Source organism: Gorilla gorilla, chromosome 5, assembly GCF_029281585.2.
Source record: "Gorilla gorilla gorilla isolate KB3781 chromosome 5, NHGRI_mGorGor1-v2.1_pri, whole genome shotgun sequence".
Classification (NCBI taxonomy): domain Eukaryota; kingdom Metazoa; phylum Chordata; class Mammalia; order Primates; family Hominidae; genus Gorilla; species Gorilla gorilla.
The window spans coordinates 45,948,161-45,971,175 of NC_073229.2; the positions used below are offsets into that span (position 1 = coordinate 45,948,161).

The following is a 23,015-nucleotide window of genomic DNA, read 5'->3' on the forward strand; positions in this document are numbered from 1 at the left end:
CTTATGCCCAAGAAGTGTTGAGATCTGCCCAAACGCATTGCCACATACACACTGATAGGGCCTCTCGCCCATGTGGACCCGCTGGTGCGGGATGTGGCAGGAACTCTGGCTGAAAGTTTCGTGGCAGCCGCTGCAGTCATCAGGCCTCTCACCCGTGTGTGTACCTGCGGGTGCTGCAAGCGGGTTGAGCTCCTTAGGAAGCGCTTGTGGCAGCGTTTGCTTGCGTAGGGCCTGCGTGGAGTACGAGATAGACGCTGAGGAAGAAGACGGTTAACTGCCGGAGGCATGCGCACAGCGGTGGTGCTAAGAGCTTGCTGGGGGAGTGGCCGAAGTCCCTAGGCCCACGCAGGTGCTGGATCTGGTTGGAGTGCTGCTCCCACGCCGACTTCCCCTTGGCGCACTCTTACGGTCTTTCCCTTGCAAGGAAATGCATCCTCGGGTGGATCTGGAGGTCACGTGAACCTTTTTTCCCTTGTGGGTTTGCCCATTCACTGCTTCTGTCTCATTTAGGACTGAAAAACTTTGATTCGAGGTCTGCATAGGATTGCTTTAGGGGGTTTCACTTATTCAGGTGTTTCTTGCTTTAAGGCTATTTCATTTGTTGTTGTTGTTGTTGTTGTTGTTCTTAGTCTCCATATCTTCAACCTTAGATTCTGATCTGAAAATATAAAAGAAATTTGTCAACCGGTCCCCATCTTGGGGGAGAACAGGATGAATCAAGTGAAATAAAAGTGTAGTAAGCTTGAGGGTTGGTAAAGGTGTGCAAGGGATCACTGCCAAAAACTGAAGGAAGGGGACAGAGCGAGAATCTGTCTCAAAAAAAAAACAAAACAAAACAAAAAAAACAGAAAATATTCTGTTGAAGCTGAACACTGAATCATGAGGAGCCACTCTGAATCCTGACTCTCTGGACCCCTTGCTTTCATTCTTTGCTTAAGGTTTTGTTAGAGTTAACAAAATTGACTTTTTAATCCCTGAACGATGACATGTATATATAAAATTTAAATTCTAAGATTTAGGAATCACTATTCCCAACTGTCATGTTGACTGCTGAATGTTATCTAGATATCCGTGACTAACTGAGGCACATTAAGTAATTCCCTTCAGCACAGGTGCTAGGACAAATCATCAATGAACTGAAACCAGAAAACCATATATTGCCTCAACCAAATGTATGTTGAACCTATGGCATGGACAAAAAGGAATTTTTAAAAATATGGATATAGTTTGCTGATAATTCTTCTTCTTCACATCCTGGACTTAAGGAAGCCAAGAGTTGGGGAGGGGAGCTGGTTGGTTGAAAGGGAAATAATATATAGTCTCACCTGGGGTCAAGGAAGAGCACCAAAAGAAAAGCAGGCAGAAAAGCTATCATTTATGAGAATTTGGGGTTTGACGTGCAGATTGGCAAGTCTGAAACTAAAACAAGCTTGGTGGGGAGGTAAGGATATCCAGGTGAAACCTGGGATTTGTCAATGCAGGCATGAGAGCTAAAGGTGGCTCACATTTTTATTCTAGGGCCAGAGGACTGGGAGTAAGTGAAATATTATAGCCAGGAAAAGGAGTATAACAAAATTAGGCAGATGTGAGAGGCGAAGTTGTAATTAACGAAGGAGATTCTACAGAGTAGGTCCTAGTTATTTTCTCCCCAGTTCATAGGAAGAAACAGCCACCAGGAAGTCTTTTAATGTTCTTTTCTTTCTTTGATGCTTATATTTTCTATATCTTGCTATTTTCCTTTAGGGAGGTACCTGTAGCACAGAGAGAGAGACTAAGCCAAGAAAGGCCAGAGTTAATTAACCTGGCAGCCATCCAACTGTGAGGAGCAGTACACAAGGTTCTTCACATGGTCCTAGAGCCATGGTTGAGTCTAGAATTGTGTGTATGGCTATGTAATCATGGGTACACATTTACATGCTAATGTGAAGGTGTCTTAAGCACTGATCACACATTCTCAAAAGGTCACATCAACACTTTTATGGTAAAGGCTATAGTCAGTTCTCTCTTGTCTATGCTGAGACACAGACTAAACACAAGCCACTCAAATGATAGGACAAACAAGAGGCCAAACACACTTGGTTTCCAAAAGGAATGGGTAGATGTTGGTTCTGCCCACATATCTTCATTCATTTAGCTAATAAATTTTTTGTATGCATCAACTGGGCATAAGAAGATGGATAGAGTAGAGTTTTAATGAAAGGGGAAATGAATAAAAAATGGGCCGAACATTACTTCTATGTCTTTAGCTGACAATACTTCCATCTCAGAAGAAACTCCGCTTCTCACCAGTCTTTGGAAAGGTACATGGTTTTGGAGGTTCTCATTTACCTGGGTCTTTATGGGCTGCAGATGGATGACTAAGTATGCCTTCTATGCCCTCAAAGATAATTTTTCCCTCAAGATTTTGTCCTTTTTATGGAGATGGGCTGGACCCTGAATCAGTAGGTTTATTACGAGAATTAGGGCTAAATCCTTAGAGAAGAGATTGCAGGACATAGAAAAATTAGTGTTTCATTAGACCATTCAAGGGCTGCAAGGGTGATGTTTGAAAGTTGAAAAGAAAAATGCAAATAACTAATAACTTTAGCTTGGCCCAGTAAAGACTGAAGTTTCTCAGAAATAATCTCCTCACTGCCAACCTGTCAGTGCCCCTCATTCCGGCTTTATACCTCCAAGCCTTCTACCTTCTTACCTGCTATCTTGATCCATCAGTCTTTCTCTTCTACGTGGCCAAGCAGGTCACAGCCTCTTTTCCGCTTTCTGGATGATGCTCTCTCACTGAGACCTGGGGCTTCTTAGGCAGGATGGTCAGGAACTGCTCCAGCAACAGAAGCTTCAGAATCTGCTCTCTGGTGTGGGTGCTCTGGCTGCAGTCTCTGTTGGCAAGTCTCCCAGAGATGTCTCAGAGTCGCTCAAGGCCCAGGGGAATCCTGATAGCAGAGGTGCCTGAAGTGTCATCTGCAGATTTCATGATATGAAGGACTCTTTCCTGGAAGTCTGTATTCCTGATTCCATGTCTAATGACTAGTGCAAACCAGGAGCAGGCAGTAGGAAGTTTATGATAAGAAAGGACAGAAAATAGGCTAGGCAAGCTGTCATGTTAAAGAAGCATACACGACTGTTTTTTTCCACCTTGACTTGCACAGCTGTTTTCTGTACCTCAGGGAACTGGCATGGCCACAACTAGGACTTCTCTTGTTCTCCAGATAGGTTGAGCCTTGAAAATTTGTAGCAGGTTCACTCTGCCTAGAATTTCGGAATTCAGGAAGATTCCCATTCAGCATTTTATCTTCAGAGTTAGTCCTAATTTTTATAAAAAATGAAATTATATAATAAATGTATATGTATATCTACATATATTCTATATATAAATACACACACATACAAGGGATTAATATCTAAAATATAAAGAATTTCTACCCTCTGATAAGAAAAAGTTAAAATGTTCACCAGAAAACCAGACAAAGGATATGAATAAGGAATTCACAAAGGAGGAAATGCAAATGGCCAATAAATGGTATAAAAAGATGCAGTGTCACTAGTATTCAAGGATTAAAAATAGAAGTGAGATACCATCACACATTTAACAGCTTGGTAAATGTTTAAAAGTTTGATAATGGGCAAGGATACAGAATAACAACCATACTGTGCTAGTGGGAATATATATTGGCAATTGGTGGCAATATATATATATACAGCCAATTTGGTGGCAATATATATATATATATACAGCCAATTTGGTGGCACTTTAGTGGTATTAAAATTTTAAATGCACATATGATATCATGTTTTAATTCTGTCATTCTCCACTGTCTTTGAGAACTAGGATACTTGACATGGAAGCTAAGTATGGGTGACAGCTTCTAAAATGTCCCCCAGTACTCCCACTTCCCAGTATTCAAGGCCTTGCATAATCCCCTCCTTTTTTTCTCAAGTTCTGACACACAAACTTTTATTTATTTGCTTGTTTTTGATTAAATGTTTGTTACAGGCAACCTGGGAATAGCTTTCTTTTTCCCCTCAAACCAGCTATAGAAAGGTAATTGATTGTACTTAGTTCTCAGAACTTCAGAAACAACATAATAGGTAAACAAGTTCTTAAAAGAAGTATTCTAGATAACAGTAAATGGGATTCTTTCAACAATAGTACTCTGTTGCAGTGAGAGATGATTTTTCTGAAGAATCCCAAACCTCACAATATTCTCTATTTTCCAGCCCCTTACACGCACACACACACACACACACACACACACACACACACACAAATGTAAAATCTTGATCTCACATATATAGAAAGGCTTTATAAATGACAGGAAAAAGTGAAAAAATAACAGCATATGTCAAAGAAATACAAAATAGGCATGTGTTAAGACTTTAACAGAAATTTTAGAAAAACACTTTTAGTTAAATACCTTTACGTTGTTACAACAGAACTGATGAAACCATAACTTTTGTAGATAACTGAGAATTATGACTATATCCTTTGCTTCAATACTTTTGCTCTAAAATATGACCATAAGTAAAACATATGTACATAAATTCTTTCCATGAACAGCTTGATTCCAGAAAACCAAACATATTTTAGATATATCTTGACTAAATACTGAACTATTTCAGTGCCTTCAGTTACAATGTGTTGCTCACACTGGCACCAAGTGGAGACTGATAATCTAAAAGAATAGCATTAAGTGTTATTCAAACTGGTCCATAAACATTCTCAGTGGTTCTTAGGTTCTCAAATTTGAGGAACATAGTCCTAAAAGTTTACAAGTATGCTTAGTTGTAATTGAAATTCTAACCTGCATAACATAATGTAACTTAAAATGTTAGTCTCTCCAAAAAAAATAAAACCCAGGACCTCTTTATAAAAAATCTTCAAATTTATTACAATATCTAGTTTCATTTTTAAACTGTAGCTGCTGGGCAATTTTTGTAATTTAAAATTCATTATCGGGGTACAGAAAACACTAATAAGCTGACAGTGAATTAGATACTAACAGTGAATAAAATTACTAGACCATGCATTTATAAAAGCCATGTTTAATAGTAAAACATCCCAGTTATACTTCTTAACTGAAAGAAACATCCTTTAGCTCCTTCCAATTACAGCACATTCTTATTTTGAGATCATTTATCCTTTTTCACCCAATTACTATGCCCAACAAAATGTTTCCAAATGTTGTACTTTTCTTTACCACTTATGAAGTATGACTTCACTGTTACTCACTAAGAGTTCTTTGGCCGGATGCTGTGGCTCACCCCTGTAATCCCAGCACTTTGGGAGGCCAAGGCGGGTGGATCACGAGGTCAAGAGATCGAGACCATCCTGGCCAACATGGTGAAACTCCATCTCTACTGAAAATACAAAAATTAGCCGGGTGTGGTGGCACGCACCTGTAGTCCCAGCTACACTGGAGGCTGAGGCAGGAGAATTGCTTGAATCCAGGAGGCAGAGGTTACAGTGAGCTGAGATCACACCACTGCACTCCAGCCTACCAATACAGTGAGACTCCATCTCAAAAAAAAAAAAAAAAAAAAGCTTTAAAAGAAATTTGAAATTTAAAGATACACTTTGAACCTATTTGATCAGAAAGTATTAAATATCACTACCACATGAGTTAAAACAAAAAATGGAATAAAAAACAAAAGTGGTGTCTATGTAATCAGTGAATTACTTGATAGGACATTTTAACTATTTTACAGTTCTGCTTAGCACAAGAATAAACTGGTTCCAAGGTACTACAGTGTTTGGCTTTTTACTGCAAGCTCTAAACTATAGTGTTACTCCTCTCAGCAAGCCATCTCTAAGAAAATGGCAGTGTTTGAAAGCACAAAAAGTGTTCTTTCCAATAGGTGGTATTTTACATAGTCAAGGTAAGAGGAATCTTTTTATAAAATTACATTTTAAAAAATGCGGCCGGGCATGGTGGCTCACGCCTATAATCCCAGCACTTTGGGAGGCTGAGGCGGGCGGATCACAAGGTCAAGAGATGAAGACCATCCTGGCCAACATGGTGAAACCCTGTCTCTACTAAAAATACAAAAATTAGCTGGGTGTGGTGGTGTGCACCTGTAGTCACAGCTACTCAGGAGGCTGAGGCAGGAGAATAGCTTGAACCTGGGAGGTGAAGGTTGCAGTAAGCCGAGATCCCACCACTGCACTCCAGCCTGGCGACAGAGCGAGACTCCATCTCAAAAAATAATAATAATAATGTAAAATATCTTGATAATTACCAGTTGTCTCAAAGGCTAAAGTAAGAAAAATGCAGCAAATAGAAGTACTCGTTGATTAACATTATTTTGAGAAAGCCAGAAATGATTCTAAGAAGTAATAATAATAAAAGATGTAATTAATACATTATATCTCTTTTAAGCCAAAGCACATTTTTCACCTCAGACAGGACAGTTCTGACTTTTACATTCTTGATTTCCTTTGTCCAAAACGGGACGCCATTTTAAATAGAGTTCATTTGAGTAGGGTTCATAATATAAAGTCATTTTTCCCCACAGGATGTTTTCATTTCAGTACGTAAACTGCTAAACAGCAAATGACTAAGTCAGTTATAAAGAATTTGTACCATAATAAATGCTAATTTACAATAACTGTCAATAGAAACCTATAAATGCCTACACCCAAGCCTAAAAGGTACTACAGTATTGAGGTCAGAACTAACATGATTCTTCCATTTGGTCAAATTTCATTTACTAAATAATACTGTCAAGAAATCCAAAGAAGAAACCTTAGTAGGTCCTTCCAAAGCTGCATAATTTTCCAGATTATTTCCTCTGGTTGCAGAGCCTGTTCAGTCCTTCAATCTTTTCGTAGTTGTTTAGCTTTTGCAATGTTTTCTAGGCGTTTTTGTTTCTTCTTTTGCTCCTTACCCCTGGCCTCAATCATCTTGGCCAATTTCCAACACAATACGACACTTGCTAGGAACAGTGGATTAAGGGCCAAAATAAGAGTTGTAAGGAAGTCGTATGGGTCCTTTGCAGCCCATTCCACAAGCCTTTATATCAAACATCTTCATAGCAGTCTTATGAAAACTGGGGGCTGGGCGCAGTGGCTGACGCCTGTAATCCCAGTACTTTGGGAGGCCAAGGTGGGCAGGTCACCTGAGGTCAGGAGGTCAAGACCAGCCTGGCCAACATGGCGAACACCATCTCTACTAAAAATACAAAAATTAGCTGAGCATGGTGGTGCATGCCTGTAATCCCAGCTACTAGGGAGGCTGAGGCAGGAGAATCACTTGAACCTGCGAGGTGGAGGTTACAGCGAGCAGAGATTGTGGCACCGCGCTCTGGCCTGGGCAACAGAGCAAGACTCCCTCAAAAAAAAAAAAAGAAGAAAAGAAGGGAGGGAGCGAAGAAGGGAAGGGAAGGGGAGGAGAGGGGAGGGGAGGGAGAAAGAAAGAAAAAAGAGAGAAAGAAGAAAGAAGAGAAAGAAAGAAAGGAAAGAAAGAAAATAAAAGGAAAAGAAAAAAGAGAAGAGAACGAACCCGGGGCTTATGCTTGAGTAGTGATCTCTAACTTTGTCCTGTTATTATTAGTGACCCAATCACAATTTCAGATGACCCTTGGCAGTCTGTCTTTTTTAGTTCTACCATAGACATCTGAGAGATGGTTTAAATTCCTATCAGGCTGCAGAGCCACAGGGGCCACGTTCACCCCTGCCCCTCGGCCTTGGCAAGTGCAGGGCCATTATTGCACAGAAAGGAGGGTCCCAGGGGATACTGGGTCGGCCCCATCACACCTTGCACGGCCACCATTTCTGCTGGGCACCGGGAGAAAACTGTGGCAGCCACAGCCACCAGCCTCCCCTTTATCACCTCCAACACACTCCTTTTAAATAACTTGCTTCTAATTAATAGAATACAGCAATGTTGAGAGGATGTTACTTCTGTGATTAGGTTACAAAGAAAACGGTGACTTCTGTCTTGCTAGCAGATGCTCTCCCTTGGGGGTTTTGATGAAGCAAGTCGTCATGTTAAAGAAGCCTATATGACAAGGAACTGAGGATTGCCTATTGCCAACAGTCAGCATGTAACTGAGGCCCTCAGTCCAAAAACCCTCAAAGGGTTTGTTGATTTCTGACAACAGTCATGTGAACTTAGAGCTGATCCCTCCCCAGTTAAGCCTTCAGATGAGACGCCAACTCTGACCAACACCTTGATTTCAGTCTTGAGAGACTCTGAAGCATAGGACCCTGCTGAGCCATACCTGGATTCCTGACCCATGGAAAGGATAATGTGCGTTGTTTTATACTACTAAGTTTTTAGTTAATTCATTATACAGCAATAGATGATAATAATACAAGGGGAGATACAAATGTAAAGAGAAGTAAAAACCCTGTAGTTCTGAATTAGAAAGAAAAACAAACAGGCATACACAGATATATGTCTCCTAGGTCTTTCTATTGAAAAGGCTTGGAAACAATAACCAGCCAAACAATGAGCCTTTGCTAGCATCCAATTTGTCATCTTGAAATTCCATATCCGCAAAAAGAAATCAGGATTCCTGGGAGACATGACTGAATCCAGATCAGAGGCAAGAAATGTATGGCATGAGCCTGAAACATCTTGTCATACCATAAAGCAAGGGTCTTGAGTCAGAAGTACTCAGGTGCCAAGTTGAAGACCTTCCCACTTGAAGATGGGAAAATTTGAGCACCAGTAAAGATAATGACAGCAATGAGTTGAAACACTTCAAGTATGTTTATATCCATGAGTTTGTAATTATTCTTAAAAAAAAGAAAATGGTCACCATTGGAGAATGCTAGGGAGCCATGTATTTTGAAAACAGGTAAATAAAGGGAAACAAGTATTTATCCTGCCTTTTCCATAGGAACTGTACCACTTGGTAACCACATAGATGATAAGGAAAAGTTTTTTGTAATGTATTAAAAGTTTGTTACAGAAGCATTACATATACAGCAGGGTGCCTCTGCTGCCTACAAGCTGTGTGACCTTGGGTGAGTGACTTAACCTCCTTGTGCCTCAGTTTACCCCTCTTTAAAATGGAGTTGACTACACATTTAGATCATGTATGGGGATTAAATGAATTAATACATGTCAAGCAACTAGAACAGTGCCAGGCATATGGTGTTTCAGAAGTGTCTATTATCATTATTATATTTATTCTTAAAATGCTGGCATTTATCCAACCACAGTTCTTGGCACCCCTTGCACCATGCACCCCCAGTCACTCCTGGGCTTTAGCCTGGAGCCCAGTGCACATCCCCACCCTGCATCACCCCACTCACCCTGGGACTCACCCTGAGCTGAGCCGATCTTTAATAGAGACTTTTCCAAAGCCTTTGGGGACCTTGAAAAGGCTTTGGAAAAGCCTGGGCAAGCCCTGCACCACTGACCCACCTTCTGCTGCCTCCTTAGGTGGTTTGGAGAATATTTCATGTCATTAACTTCCTCACTTTGGGCCCATCTAGGGCAAAGAGGCAAGTAGGAGACTCTTTTCCTTACTCCTTAAACATCCTGGGACCGTCTGTTTAGTTCTTCTTTTCCAGTTCCTAACCACTCTGGATCCCACCCCACCCCTGTACACCACTTGCCCCACAGATGGATTTACAGGCTTTACCTGTATTGCTTTACCTCCTGAGAGCTCTCTCCTCACCCACCTAACCTTCATGTCTTTCCACAAGAGCACAGAGAGGTGAAGTAACTTGTGCAGAAATCACACAGCTAGGTAGTAACAAACTACAGCTATGCTATGCTACCAAGCAGCAAACTTAAATATGTCTTCACTTTCCCAGCCCTTCCTTCCCATGATGCTGCACTTTCCCAATCACTCCCCAGCCTCTTGTACCTCATCTGCATTAATGCAGCTGACCTACCAGAATTCTATTCGTTTCTTCCTCTTGTATACGAACAGGTTATCTCCTGCATCCCCTCCCTCCAGTGCTTTCAGGGTGCAGCTACTCATTCAAAATAATTACTCAATACCTAATAGGAAAGAACACTAGATGGGAATCAGTCAGTCTTGAATGCAGACCTTTGCCGCCTCACAGGCATGTGACATTGAGCAATCACTTTTATTTCACTGTGCTCAGTTTACACAATAAACACGTATGGCAAACACCTGTGCCTTCCTCTTCTAGGATGATTGTGAGGATCACTTGACAACCTCGGTGGGAAAACAATTTTTATTCCATGACTTAGCCTTTGCACTGGCTGATCTCTCTTCCTGGAACATCCTCCTTCTAGATAGCATCAAGCTTCTCCCTCTTCGCTTCCGCATCTTAGCTCAAATGTCTCCTCCTCAATGAAGCATCCCTGACCCCCATCCCCCGCCCTATATAAGGAAATCTTACTCCTCCTTATGCTGCTCCACTTTCTTCTGTTTCAAAAGCACTTCATCACCTTCTAATATACTACATAGTTATGATTATTGTCTATTATTTTTCTCTCCTGCTAGAATGTAAACTTTATGATGGCAGGAAACTTTGTCTGCTCTACTGATGCATCCCAAGTTCCTACAATGGTACCCACTGGCCTAACAAGTGCCCCGTGGATGTTTGCTGATTGACAGAGTGCCCCCATCCACAGTCTGAGCCTTCCTTCTTCTCTAGGTCTCTTGGTGTTCCTCTAATAACAGGGGCACTGAAAATCCTTCCTGTTACTGTCAATGCGGCCAAATGCAGGAAGTAGTGGCATCAACTACTACAACACTTTGGACCAGATCAATGAAACAGAATTAGGAAAAAAAAAAAAAAAAACCAGAAACATTCCCAAATTCTCCCTTCAATATTCTCTTTACTACAGGCATGCCCATTCGGGCCCTTTTTTACGTCCCTATCTCTCCCCTCCTCCTCTCTTACTCATTTGGGATGTCTCTCATCCCCTTAATGTTCCTCCTTCACCCTTATGTCTTCTATTTTGTGGCTTTTTCCTCTGTCAGCTTTACTTTGCTTTTCTGAATAGGTGAGAGAGAAAGAGACTATCTCAGCACTGGGGTTGGAGTCACAGAAGGACCACGCAAGGCTTCAGTGTTGAAGGTAAGTGTGGCATGCCATAGCACCATTGATAAGGAAACCTCAGCTGGGACCTTGTTCCTGTGGCCCAAGCAGTTTGGAGAGCCCAAGAGAGGACTGGGGGTGTGGACTGGCAGGTCTGCAAGGTGCTGGTAAACATGCAACAAACAGCCCCTTTCCCTTCACCCTGTGAGCTCATGCAAGAGGAGCAGAAGCTCTGTAGAAGTAGCTTTTTCCTAAAGTAAACATTTATGGGTCCTGTTTAGACTGCCTGGGTAAACATTTAGCTCTATTTGCCTATTCCAGAGCAAAGGACACTGCCTTGCTCTACAAACTCACCTCAACCCACCTGCCCATTGCACTTCACAGGCATCTCAGTCCTCTTAGGGTGGGACAGGCAGTGGGTCAGTGAGGGGAGCACAGGTTTAGGGACTACCTACTGATGTAGAGGTTGCAAGTGGAAGGATGGAAAGGAAGCTATTACGTGCTTGGTGTCTGTAGCATATTAAAAGGACCATACTAATCCTCAGGGTAGTCCGGGACCTTGATACTCAAAGTGCACTCCATGAACCAGCAGCATCTGAGGCACCTAGGAGTGCATTGCTCATTTAAAATGGAGATTCCTGGGCCCCCTTCTGACCTTTTGAAGTAGGAATCTGCATTTTAACAAGATCTCAAGTGATTTGTAGGTATTATAAAATTTCATAAACACTATTCCAGAAAATCTGAATTCAGCTAATTGCTAATTGTTCTATTGACAAATAAAATAGTAAGTGACTTTTAAAGAATTGTTTATGGTTCCTAAGCCATGAGGAAAAAAAAAATACACACACATATGTATGTATTCTTTAACGCTTTAAAAATAAACTTCAAAGACAAAGGTTTAGGGCAGAACAGTTTTAAGCTGAACTTTTATTTCTTCTCTTTTGAAATATTCTGATTCAGGTTTTGACTGTGGAGAAAAGAGTAACAAGAATGTCAGCAGAGGCATTTCGTATCCTAATTTTAACATGATACTTAAAATTCTACCTACATTTGTTAAATGCTATTATTTCGTATGTAAATCATAATGCACATTTATTGAGAGCTACATTTTAAGTACAAGTTTGTATTTATTTAATCTTATGTACCCTATGAGGAAGGTACTGGTATCATCCTCTGTTTTACAGGTGGGGAGACTATAGCATAGCAGCATTTAGATAAGTTGCCTAAAGTCCCACAGCTCACAAATGGGGAGGAAAGATCTGAACTTGGTGCCACAGCATATGTTTAACCCTGACAATAAATGTCTAAGCATGCTGGTCTCCCCAGTAAGCAGCAAGCTGCCCAAGATATCAGACTTCTTTTCTTTATAAAACTACTTAAATGATGCTGCTTGCAATGGCACTCAAAGTTGCTGACCAACCCCCAAAAGAAGAATAATGCTGACATAAAAGACTATGAATTAAAGAGGTACCTTGTGAAGAACAGAAATTTTAAAGTATCATCTTACTTATTATTTGTAACAAAAATGGAAAACTTACAGTAATGACCTGCATTGAGAATTTGATATGAATCATCAACAGTTATGTTGATATGTATATACTATGTTGATGATTCATGTCAAACTCATATTAACTCATGATATCAACATATATATTGATTCATATCAAAAACATGAGTTAGATATGAAATGAGACATAGATTTCTAAACCATTAAAACTACAGGTTTCATACCATGGATAATGCTGCATAATTATAGAAGCTATCTATCACATTCCTAGGGGAGACCATAGCAATGATTTCCTGTGGGAATGTGGACGATTCTTATTCCCCAAAACCTTACATTTGTTTAAAATGTCACTCTTACAGAAAAAGATGCACCTCTGAATATCCTTTGATCTTAGCAAATCTTTTTTTAAAAAGTATACATAGATACTGGTCTTTTAGAATTGTTCAATATGCAGTATTGCTCAAAAATAGCCCCTCCATAACAACTTATTTCCAGATAAGATTTGGTCCCTTTAAAGGAAATCATAAGAAATGGACCAAAGGCTAGGGAATAAGAAGGCCACCCAGCAACCCCCTACAATCACAGTCATCCACACAGGAGACACCAACACCTGGTTTGTAGACAAGTGGTTCAATGCAATACAAAATAAATTTTATAAGAACAGAATAAGCCACTTGAAAATCTTACTTTCCAAGACGGCCCCATTTAGGGGTCTGAGGGTCCACAGAATTAGTCCAGTTCTGCTGGAACAGTATGGATTCTAAAATGCCTAATAAGGTTGCAATGATGACTGAAGGCTTTCCCAAACTCATCACCCTTACGGTCTCTCTCCAGTGTGGATTTTCTGATGTTTCTTAAGAAGTGTCCGCTTACTAAAAAGTTTACTGCACTGACTGCACTGATAGGGTTTCTCACCAGTGTGGACTCGGAGATGCTGGAAAAGCCCTGCATTCTGAATGAAGGCTTTGCCACACTCACGACACTGATAGCGCTTCTCTCCAGTGTGTATCCTCTGATGCTGAACAAGGCATGAGCTGAGGAGGAAAGCCTTCCCACACACTTTGCATTCATATGGTTTTTCCCCTGTGTGGATTCTTCTGTGTCGAGTGAGGCCATTGCTGGCACTGAAGGCTTTCCCACACTCCTTACATTGATAGGGTTTCTCTCCAGTGTGGCTCCGCCGATGTTCATTCAGGCTTGACCGCCGGCTGAAGGCCTTCCCACATTCTTCACATTCATATGGCTTCTCCCCAGTGTGGATTCTCTGGTGCTCAATGAGTACTGAACTCTTAGTGAAGCTTTTCCCACATTCATTGCACCTGTGGCGTCTCTCTCCAGTGGAATGTGCCTGCTGCTTTTCTGCCTTGCTGTCTCGTTTACAAGTTTCTCTGTACTTAGAATCCAAAGATACATCTCTTTGGAGTCTGCTATCCCCCAAATGTCCCATTTCTTTTAAGATTTCTTGCTTTGATGCCAACTCCTGGTTCTCAGGTATACTTTCACCATCTGGAATAATAAATGGATCAAACAATGTAATCTCTTTCCTTTATGAAAGAATACAATCATAGGATGGAAACAGAAAGATCGATATCAAACAGACATGTTCTAGGAATGAAGAACTGTCAGTTAAGGAGCAGGTTGGGTTAAACAGGGATGTTTAGGTTAGTAGAGTAAGGGGTCATCAGCACTGCTAAAATGGCTGGAGGGAGCACCCAGAGGCTCCCAGTGAGGATGTACATAAGCAGGCACTATATTATATTCATTACAAGGCAGGCACTGTTCTAAGTGTTTTACATATGTTAACTTTTTAAATCTCAAATGACTCTGTGACTGAAGTGCTATGATTATCCCCACTTCAAATATGCATAAACTGAAGGCACAGGGAGGTTATCTGACTTGTCCATTGTCACAGAGCTATTAAATGCAGCGTTTAAATTCCAACCCAGGCAGTTTAGCCCCAGAGTCCACAGTCTTAACTATCGCCCTATATAGACCCACCAGAGATCTCCTGAAGGGACCTGTCAAAATCCTTACCTTGTTCTTGAAATTGGTGGAGGCGAAAAGATTCATATCTGAGCTGTGTCACCATAGGCTGAAGCTGTATGTCTGTTGGTTCCTGCTTGACCTTCAGATGTTCCACATCCTCCAAGAGCACTTCAGAATGTCCATGTTCATGGTCTGGAGCCTGAAGGCAGGTAGGCATATTTGGTTGAAGAGGGGGATTATAGGAGTCCAAGCTAATACTAAATGAAAGATATCACATGGAACTATATGAAACATTTTCTAGAGAGATGTCACAATGGAGGGACCAGAGTTTAATTCATTACCCAAAAGCAAAACAGGGAAGAGTGGCCCAATCAAGTGTGGTGGTTTAAAATAAATCCACCAGGTAGAATCTAACTGCCCGCCCCCAACCCCCTGAATGTGGGCTGTACTTGACAGCTCAACTCTACTGAATAGAAAGTGAGGCAGAAGAGATGGTATATAACTTCTGAGTCGTAAAAAGTATCGGAGAATCTGTCCTGATATTCATGTAGGTTCTTTTCTATTTTCCTTAAGCGTCAGCCAGCTTGAGAAATAAAGGGACAGAGTACAAAAGAGAGAAATTTTAAAGCTGGGTGTCCGGGGGAGACATCACATGTCAGTAGGTTCCCTGATGCCCCACAAGCCACAAAAACCAGCAAGTTTTTATTAGGGATTTTCAAAAGGGGAGGAAGTGTGCGAATAGGTGTGGGTCACAGACATCAAGTACTTTACAAGGTAATAGAATATCACAAGGCAAGTAGAGGCAGGGTGAGATCACAGGACCACAGGACCAAGGTGAAATTAAAATTGCTAATGAAGTTTCGGGCACCACTGTCATTGATAACATCTTATCAGGAGGCAGGGTTTTTGAGATCAACCGGTCTGACCAAAATTTATTAGGCGGGAATTTCCTCTTCCTAATAAGCCTGGGAGTGCTATGGGAGACTGGGGTCTATTTCACCCCAGCAGTCTCAACCATAAGAGATGGCTACGCCCAGGGGGGCCAGTTCAGAGACCTACCCCCAGGCACGCATTCTCTTTCTCAGGGATGTTCCTTGCTGAGAAAAAGAATTCAGCGATATTTCTCCCATTTGCTTTTGAAAGAAAAGAAATATGGCTCTGTTCCGCCCAGCTCACTGGCGGTCAGAATTTAAGGTTATCTCTCTTATTCCCTGAACAATTGCTGTTATCCTGTTCTTTTTTCAAGGTGCCCACATTTCATATTGCTCAAACACACATGCTGTACAATTTGTGCAGTTAATGCAATTATTACAGGGTCCCGAGGCAATATACATCCTCCTCAGCTGACAGGATTAAGAGATTAAAGTAAAGACAGGCATAGGAAATCACAATGGTATTGATTGGGGAAGTGATAAGTGTCCATGAAATCTTTACAATTTATGTTTAGAGACTGCAGTAAAGACAGGCATAAGAAATTACAAAAGTATTAATTTGGGGAACTAATAAATGTCCATGAAATCTTCACAATCTACATTCTTCTGCCATGGCTTCAGCTGGTACCTCCGTTTGGGGTCCCTGACTTCCCGCAACAAAAAAGCACTGTGGCTTTTTCCTTTCTCTCTCTTTCTCTCCTTCTCCCCTCTGGAGGAAGCCACCTGACACGTTTTGAGGGCACTCAAGCAGCCCCATGAAGAGTACCAACATGGTAAAGAACTAAGACCTCCTGCCAACAGCCAGTGAGTAGCTGAGGCCCCCTACCAACAATTGTACCAGTAAATCATCTTGGAAGTGGATCCGCCCACCTGAGTCTTGTCATCAGATGACCGTAGTCTTGGCCATTAAGGTTTAGGGGTAATTTGTTACACAACAGAGAACTAATACATATAGCTATAGCCAACCAACCTGTGTCACCAAACCCCACCTTTCATTTAGTATTTAATGTCTAGAAGTCCATCTTTCTCCTCTCACCTGGTTCCCTGGCTCACTAAGCTCTTGTTCCAGATCTTCAACTACAGCCACAGCCTCCTCCCCACTCTCTGGATGGTGCTCCCGCACCCAGGCCTGGAGCTCCTCAGGCAGGATAGTCAGGAACTGCTCCAGCACCAGCAGCTCCAAGATTTGCTCTTTGGTGTGGATTTCTGGCCTTAGCCACTGATGACAGAGTTCTCGGAGCCGGCTCAGAGCTTCTCGGGGACCAGGAGTCTCTTGGTAACAAAACTGCCTAAAAAGTTGTCGGGAGGCTTCTTGGCCAGAAAAGTTGTTCCCTCGAAGGTGGGTTTGTTGGTCCCAGATAGGGTCTTCCTCCACTTTCACAATCTTAAGATCGTACTGTTCCTCTGTTGAAGCCATTCCTGGGGTTAATTTAGAAGGCTTACTCTGGCTTTAAGTAAAGGGATAACTGTGATTTAAAACTTTCCGATTTAATCTTCCTTAGGAGAAGACACCTGATGATAGAGCATTATATATTAATGGAAATAAATCACAAAGTAGTGGGGAAAAAAGCAAAGTATGGAAACATGAATGGTATTCTATCATTTATGTTAGTAAAATGTATATATAGTTACTGACTTACATATGTTTAGCAACTGGGAAAAGGCTATGGCAGAGTATGTTAATGGCCTCGATTCTTCCCCCTTCCCTATAGCCATGTATTAATATTTTGCAGTGCCCTTCCATTGTGACACTGGATTCAACAATATGACTTGATTTTGCCAATGATATTAGCAAATGTGATGCATGGAGAGGTTTGAACAGTACTTATGTGACTGGGTTTGCTTACTTTTGCCCTCTGAAACTGCCAGAAGAAGGATATCTTTCAGATGATAAGAGACATGCAGGACAGAGCCAGATCACCCCAGTGGAGCAGATGAGACCATCCTAGATTAGCTGACAGCCAGCTAACTGCCAGACATGTGAGCAGGCCTAGCCTGAGGTCTGCAGAGCTGTTGAATGCAGATGTATAAATAGGGCCTGCCCACCCCAAGTAAGCTGTGCCCCATATACTTATGTGCTAAACATAAGTTTATCATTATATGCCACCAACGTTTTGTGGCTATTTATTATACCACATTATTATGGCAATAGATAACTGATATAGAAGGGTGAACCTCTGGGAAGCAGAATTAGGTAACTGTGGAATAAAAAAAGCAAGAGATATTTACTTTTTGAGCACAGACATGATGCTAAAAGGAAATGCTCATTGGAGCATTTCATATTTCAGATTTTCAGATTAGGGATGTTCAACTGTTAAGTATAATGCAAATATTCCAAAATCCAGAAAAATCTGAAATCCAAAACACTCTGGTCCCAAGCATTTTGGATAAGGGATATTCAGTCTGTAGAACTGATTTAAAAGCCTGGGCAATATGGGTATATGGTAGCTCTAGGAGGAGAACAGGATATATAAAACCAGCTATAATATCAGATGATGAATGCTATAATAGAGGCCTCACCAGAATATTCAGGGAGTAAAGAATAGAAAAAAGAATTTCTGACAGGGTATGGAATATTGAAAGAATATGACTTAGGGGAAAGTACACTTGAATTAGACTAAAATCATGAAAAGGAATTTATCAGGCAGAGAAAGGAAGGTATCCGGCATCATAAATCAAGCAAACAACATGAGGAAAGGTATTTAAGTGCACACACAATGGCGATAAAGACAGGCAAAGCTGAACTATAGAATATGGGTTGTGGGTAAAATTGTGAGAGGAGATGAGGTTAGAAAGATGCATTATATGGGATAGAAAATGGCCTTCAACTCTAGGCTTAGACGTTAGACTTTACTTTATGGAAAACTGAGAGGCATCAAGGCTTTTATTTCATTGTTATGGTGTTAGACCTGTATTTATAGAAAATATTAAGATTCAGGATGGAAATGGTAAGAATATGTTGCAAGGTTGTGGCCATTTAAGTTGGGAAGTTTAATGGTAGTTAAACTGATACAATGTTGACTTTAGTGGTGTAATTTAAGTTTTATATGATTTTTGCCCAATGCTAATTGAATTATTAAGGTCTGAGATCACTTGGAAGTTTTTCAGTTACACTTTATTGGGTGAAAATGCATTTATTCAATTCATTCCAATATTATGTGTCTATTAGGTGTCTGGAATAGTGCGAGGTACTTAGTTCAAAATAGTGAAAGGAATGGTCCCTAACTTTATGGTATTTCCCTGGGAAAGACAGACCTTAATAAAATATTCACATAAAATGATGTTACAGAATTGAGAATTTGAAGAGTTACAAAGATCATGGCATTTATTCTTTGTCAATGTCCAATGCCAAATGTATATCTTTTACTCCTTACTGTAGCATCTGGTAATTTGGTTTGTTGAGTCTTCAGTGCAGAAGACTGAAAGTCTGAAAATTTCTAATTATGAATTTGTATTGGATTCCATTATTATTAAACATGTAGCTTCTCATGGCCTTAGGTTTATAGGCAAAAATTGTTCTGCAAATATGCGTTCTGCACTTTAATGCTATTGAGAAACCATGGAGATACAGTTGGCTTTTTTTGTTTTTTGTTTTCTTGATCACTACAGGCAATCTCTCACATACCCAAAGCCACAGGTGGAGTATTTCTCCATCAATTGTATTCTTCTCCCCATAATTGGTGCTTAGGATTTACCTCCTGGTCTTATGCCACCATGAACTGTCTTTATCCTTAATGCATAGCACAGTGCCTGGCCCACTGTCAGTGCTCCATAAATGTTTTCTGGGCAAATAAATATATTCTCCCCTCCTATATCCCCTTTCACTTCATCAAGCCATGGTAAGGACAGGGAAAGGAACACAGAAGGGAAAATACACTCTTTCTTCTTGTCCCCCAAACCACCCCTGTTCCCAGGATGTATATGCATTACCCTATGTTCCCAGCCAGTCCTCCCATCTCTTCCTATCTCCTCTCCCAAACTGCTACAGATTACAGACACTTCTTATTTTTAAAATGCCTAGAAGACTTAGAAGTCTGGACTTACCACAAAATTATGAACGCATCTTCAATGTTTTGTTTACCTGATTTATTCGATTAAATGCAAATTTGGTGTCATCTGATATCCTAGCAGGGAACAAATACTTGATAGACATCTGACAAATTAAATGGAATAAACTATTTAAAATGATCTTTGCTGAAGCACTGCAGTACAGTGAATAACATTCAAATCCTGTGGCCTCTCTAAGCATTAATGACCATAGTACTCCTCTTATAGGTGTTATGATTATACAAGGTAACGCATATAAAAAGCTTAGCGCAGTACCTGGCCCATAGCAATTATTACATAAATATCGATGAGCAGGTATTATTAGTAAAGTAGTATTAGTAAATTGAATATCTTCATTTCATAGAGGAAATAGACCCAACAAAATAAAATATTGACTTCATATGTTAATACTCAGTAGACAGTTGAAAATACTAGAAGAAATATTCAAGAAAATCCAGGACAGACTGTGACCAGTGGTGACCTCCCATTTGTGTACTGAAGCCCATCTCTAGATACCACCAGGGGTGTCCCCCTGAACATCCCAACAACAGCTCAAAAGCAACATTAAAGATTGGATTCAGATTTCCAGGATGATATGAAACAGGCCAGTTTATGATTAATTACCAAATTGACTCCAAACATTTGGCATTGGGAGATGATATATAAAAGGGGATAAAGAGAAAGACATGGCCAGCTACAAATACAAGATAAAAATCTCAGTGGACCAGAAACAGAAACACAGAGTAGTTAGTGGAGTTGATGACTTGACTGCAGAAACAGTCAAAGACATCCTAGAATTCAACTCCTGGGGGATTAAATGTGGTGTGTCTCAGGTTGTAGGGAACCAGGCTCACTGTTTCATTCCAGGACCTGCAGTGGACTTCCACACTCATGAAAGGGAGACAGAAAAATAAAAGGTAGTTGACTGCTGACTCAGCTTATGACTTTATCAGCAACTAAGGCCCAGGAGGCAAGGGACAAGGAGAGACTCATTACTAGTAACTAACCTATTTATTTGCTCATTTAGTCAATAAATGTTCATTGAGCACCCATAACATACCAGGTACTTGGCTGGGCACTAGGGCTACAATGGTGAAAAAGACGGGACCAGGCCCTGTTTTGCTGGAGCATACATTTTAACAGGGAAGACAAACCAAAAATAAAAGCAACAACAAAAATAAGTAAGGAGGCAAATAAAATAATTATAAGTTGTGATGATTACTGAGGATAATAAACTAGGCACTGAGTTACCAAATAAACGGACAGCCTATTTAGATGGGGTAGTGGGAAGTGAGGTAACATTTAAGCCGAGCCCTTAAGTGCAAAAGAAGTGAGCCATACAGAATAGGGATGAGGGAGGGGAAGAGCACTCTGGACTATCCAAAGGCCCTGAGGAAGTGCATGCTGCCATCAAAGACAGGAAAGGAGGCTGGAGTGTCTACAGTCATGTGGGAGAAGAGTGGCAAAATATTAGGCTGGCAAGCCAAGCAGGAGTCAGATCATGTAGGGCATAGGAGTTAGGATTTTATAAATGCAATGAGAAACCACTGAAGGCTTTAAGAAAGGGAGTGACAAGGCTGAATTCTGTACCGAGAAGCTCTGCTACTGGATGGAGAATGAGCTGAGGGAATGAGGGTAGAGGCAAAAGTGGAAGCAGAAAGCAAGAGTAGAAGCAGAAGAGGCAAGAGTTAAAAAAAGGGTAAAGTGGAGGGGGTGAAGACTATTGCACTGAATCTAGAAAGACTTCCACTTAGTTTAGATGTTACTGTACAAGTGAAAGGAGAAAGAGCTTAACCTTTGTAAAAGCAGTTCAGTCACTGGACAATCAATTTATGGAGCTGAGCTAAGAGCTTGGAATATAGAGGTGTTTATAGCTCATGAGGATATAGTTACAATACAATAAAATAAAAGCCATAATTTAAAAAATGAATACAAGGTATACTCCTGGAGGAAGTGGAAGAGCTCATCCTAAATACAAGATTTTTATGCATTGCCTGTAATCCACAAAGGAATTCATTTCACATATATTTACTAAGTGTTTATGAGGTGTCAGACAGCAAAGAGTGAAACAATGCAGAATTTGATGTGTCCCCACTGTCCTTCACTGAAACAAAAACATGGCAGAAAGAGCATAAAAGAGAATGTTTTCATTCACGTCAGCATAATTGGCAACAGCAACAAAGAGATCATGTAAATCACAAATCATGTGTGTTGTAAAATAAATCCCAAAGGATACCAATTACGATGACAAGAAAACAGAAGAAGACCTTAAATACCATGAGGAAACAGTCAAATCCAGAAATGGGGATGCACTACAGGAAGACTGGAAGAGCCTCCTTTTCAACAAGGCAATGGGATGGGAGGAAGGGAGGCAAAGAGTAAAATTGCCCTAGGTTAAGACTCAACTACATGCAGTGAGTGGTCTATGATTGGATCCTAGTTGGTACAAACAGGTATAAAAGACATCTGTGGGACAACAAGGGGTGGAAGGATTTAAACATGAACTAGGTGTTAGGTGAAGCGCCTACACTTAGTTGGGTGTGCTAATAATCTTGTGGTTATGTAGGGAAATGTCCCTAATTTTTAGAGATGCATTAGAAACTAGAGGTGACAAGTTATGAGGTTGGTGGTTTTTACAATATTTAAAGAAAACATATGCGACAAACATTGCATAATGTTGACTTATTAAATAAAAGTTACGTGTATATAGGAAATAAGGCTTTTGACAGGGAGAGACCCTTCTCTACCTCTGGACCTCGGTTTCGCCGCAAAGCTCCGACCTCTCTAGGGGTCTCTCCCACCACCCTGTGAAAGGGCTACCTAGCTTGCCTTAGGTAGATAACAAGGGAAGGGTCCCTGGAGAGCCTGCCCCCGCCCATGATTTAGTGTCTTATCCCCACATAACATAAAACTAAGCCTGGGGAAAAAATCAGGTTGCAGGCACCGATAAGGGAACTAGCACAGGGTGTTGTGCCTAGAGATATGCCCACGGCTGCATAGATAGAAAAACCTCGGGCCCATTTGGATAAAAACTTGCACAGAACCTCCAGCTCACTCAGATAAGGGAACAAGGCCTGACACATAACGCCTTTGTCCTTTGTATAGTCAGCAGGTTCCCAGGAAAAGTTTCTTCTCCTTTTGTGGGTATGGACACGGTGGGCTCTGGTAGGTTCCGGCAGGCGCTCTACTTTCCTTTATTAGGACTATAAGCCCAGCTTCTGTGAATCATCACCTCAGCCCCTGATTGGTCCGGGGCCAAACTTTCACTTCGGCTTCTGATAGGTCCTGGGCCAAGCTAAGCAGCAGCTATGAATCATCATTTCAGCTCCTGATTGGTCCCGGACCAAGCTGAGTCAAGCGTTCGCCAGGACAGACCGCAGACTAAGCGCATTCCCTCTCCTTTCCAGTCCATAAAAACCCCAGAACGGGCCCCATAATGGGTACTCCCGGTCGGGACCCCTACTCTGCTGGCAGAGAGCTTTTTCCTTTCGCTTATTAAACTTTCGCTCTAACCTCACCTTTGTGTCTGCGCTCCTTTATCGTCTTGGAGGCAGGACAAAGAACTCCGGGCGTT

At 41.1% G+C, this 23,015-nt stretch overlaps 1 protein-coding gene and 2 long non-coding RNA genes across 13 annotated transcripts in view; 2 read left to right on the forward strand and 1 right to left on the reverse strand.

The window, feature by feature from the left end:
- On the forward strand, positions 1-22,958 carry LOC129534213 (uncharacterized). 2 transcript variants are annotated; one of them, XR_010134232.1, is made up of 3 exons: positions 1-451; positions 10,935-11,008; positions 22,724-22,958. It is a non-coding gene; the product is annotated as an uncharacterized lncRNA (long non-coding RNA). The 2 variants fall into 2 exon arrangements; XR_008680707.2 differs by lacking the exon at positions 22,724-22,958 and adding an exon at positions 11,930-12,011.
- Positions 11,867-23,015, reverse strand: part of ZSCAN31 (zinc finger and SCAN domain containing 31) — a 33,050-nt gene continuing 21,901 nt past the window's right edge. For 5 of the 10 annotated variants that reach the window (XM_063707434.1, XM_055390554.2, XM_063707432.1 and 2 more), the window contains 3 exons: positions 16,431-16,906; positions 14,511-14,661; positions 11,867-13,982 (listed from right to left, as the gene is read on the reverse strand). In XM_063707434.1, coding sequence (XP_063563504.1) covers positions 13,294-13,982; positions 14,511-14,661; positions 16,431-16,811 — 1,221 coding nt within the window. In that variant the 5' untranslated portion in view covers positions 16,812-16,906 and the 3' untranslated portion in view covers positions 11,867-13,293. The remainder of the gene's footprint in view (positions 13,983-14,510; positions 14,662-16,430; positions 16,907-23,015) is intronic. The other 5 variants (XM_063707436.1, XM_063707435.1, XM_055390555.2 and 2 more) reach the window with 2 other exon arrangements.
- Positions 14,570-16,519, forward strand: LOC109027358 (uncharacterized). The gene is made up of 3 exons (XR_002006518.3): positions 14,570-14,671; positions 16,110-16,198; positions 16,464-16,519. It is a non-coding gene; the product is annotated as an uncharacterized lncRNA (long non-coding RNA).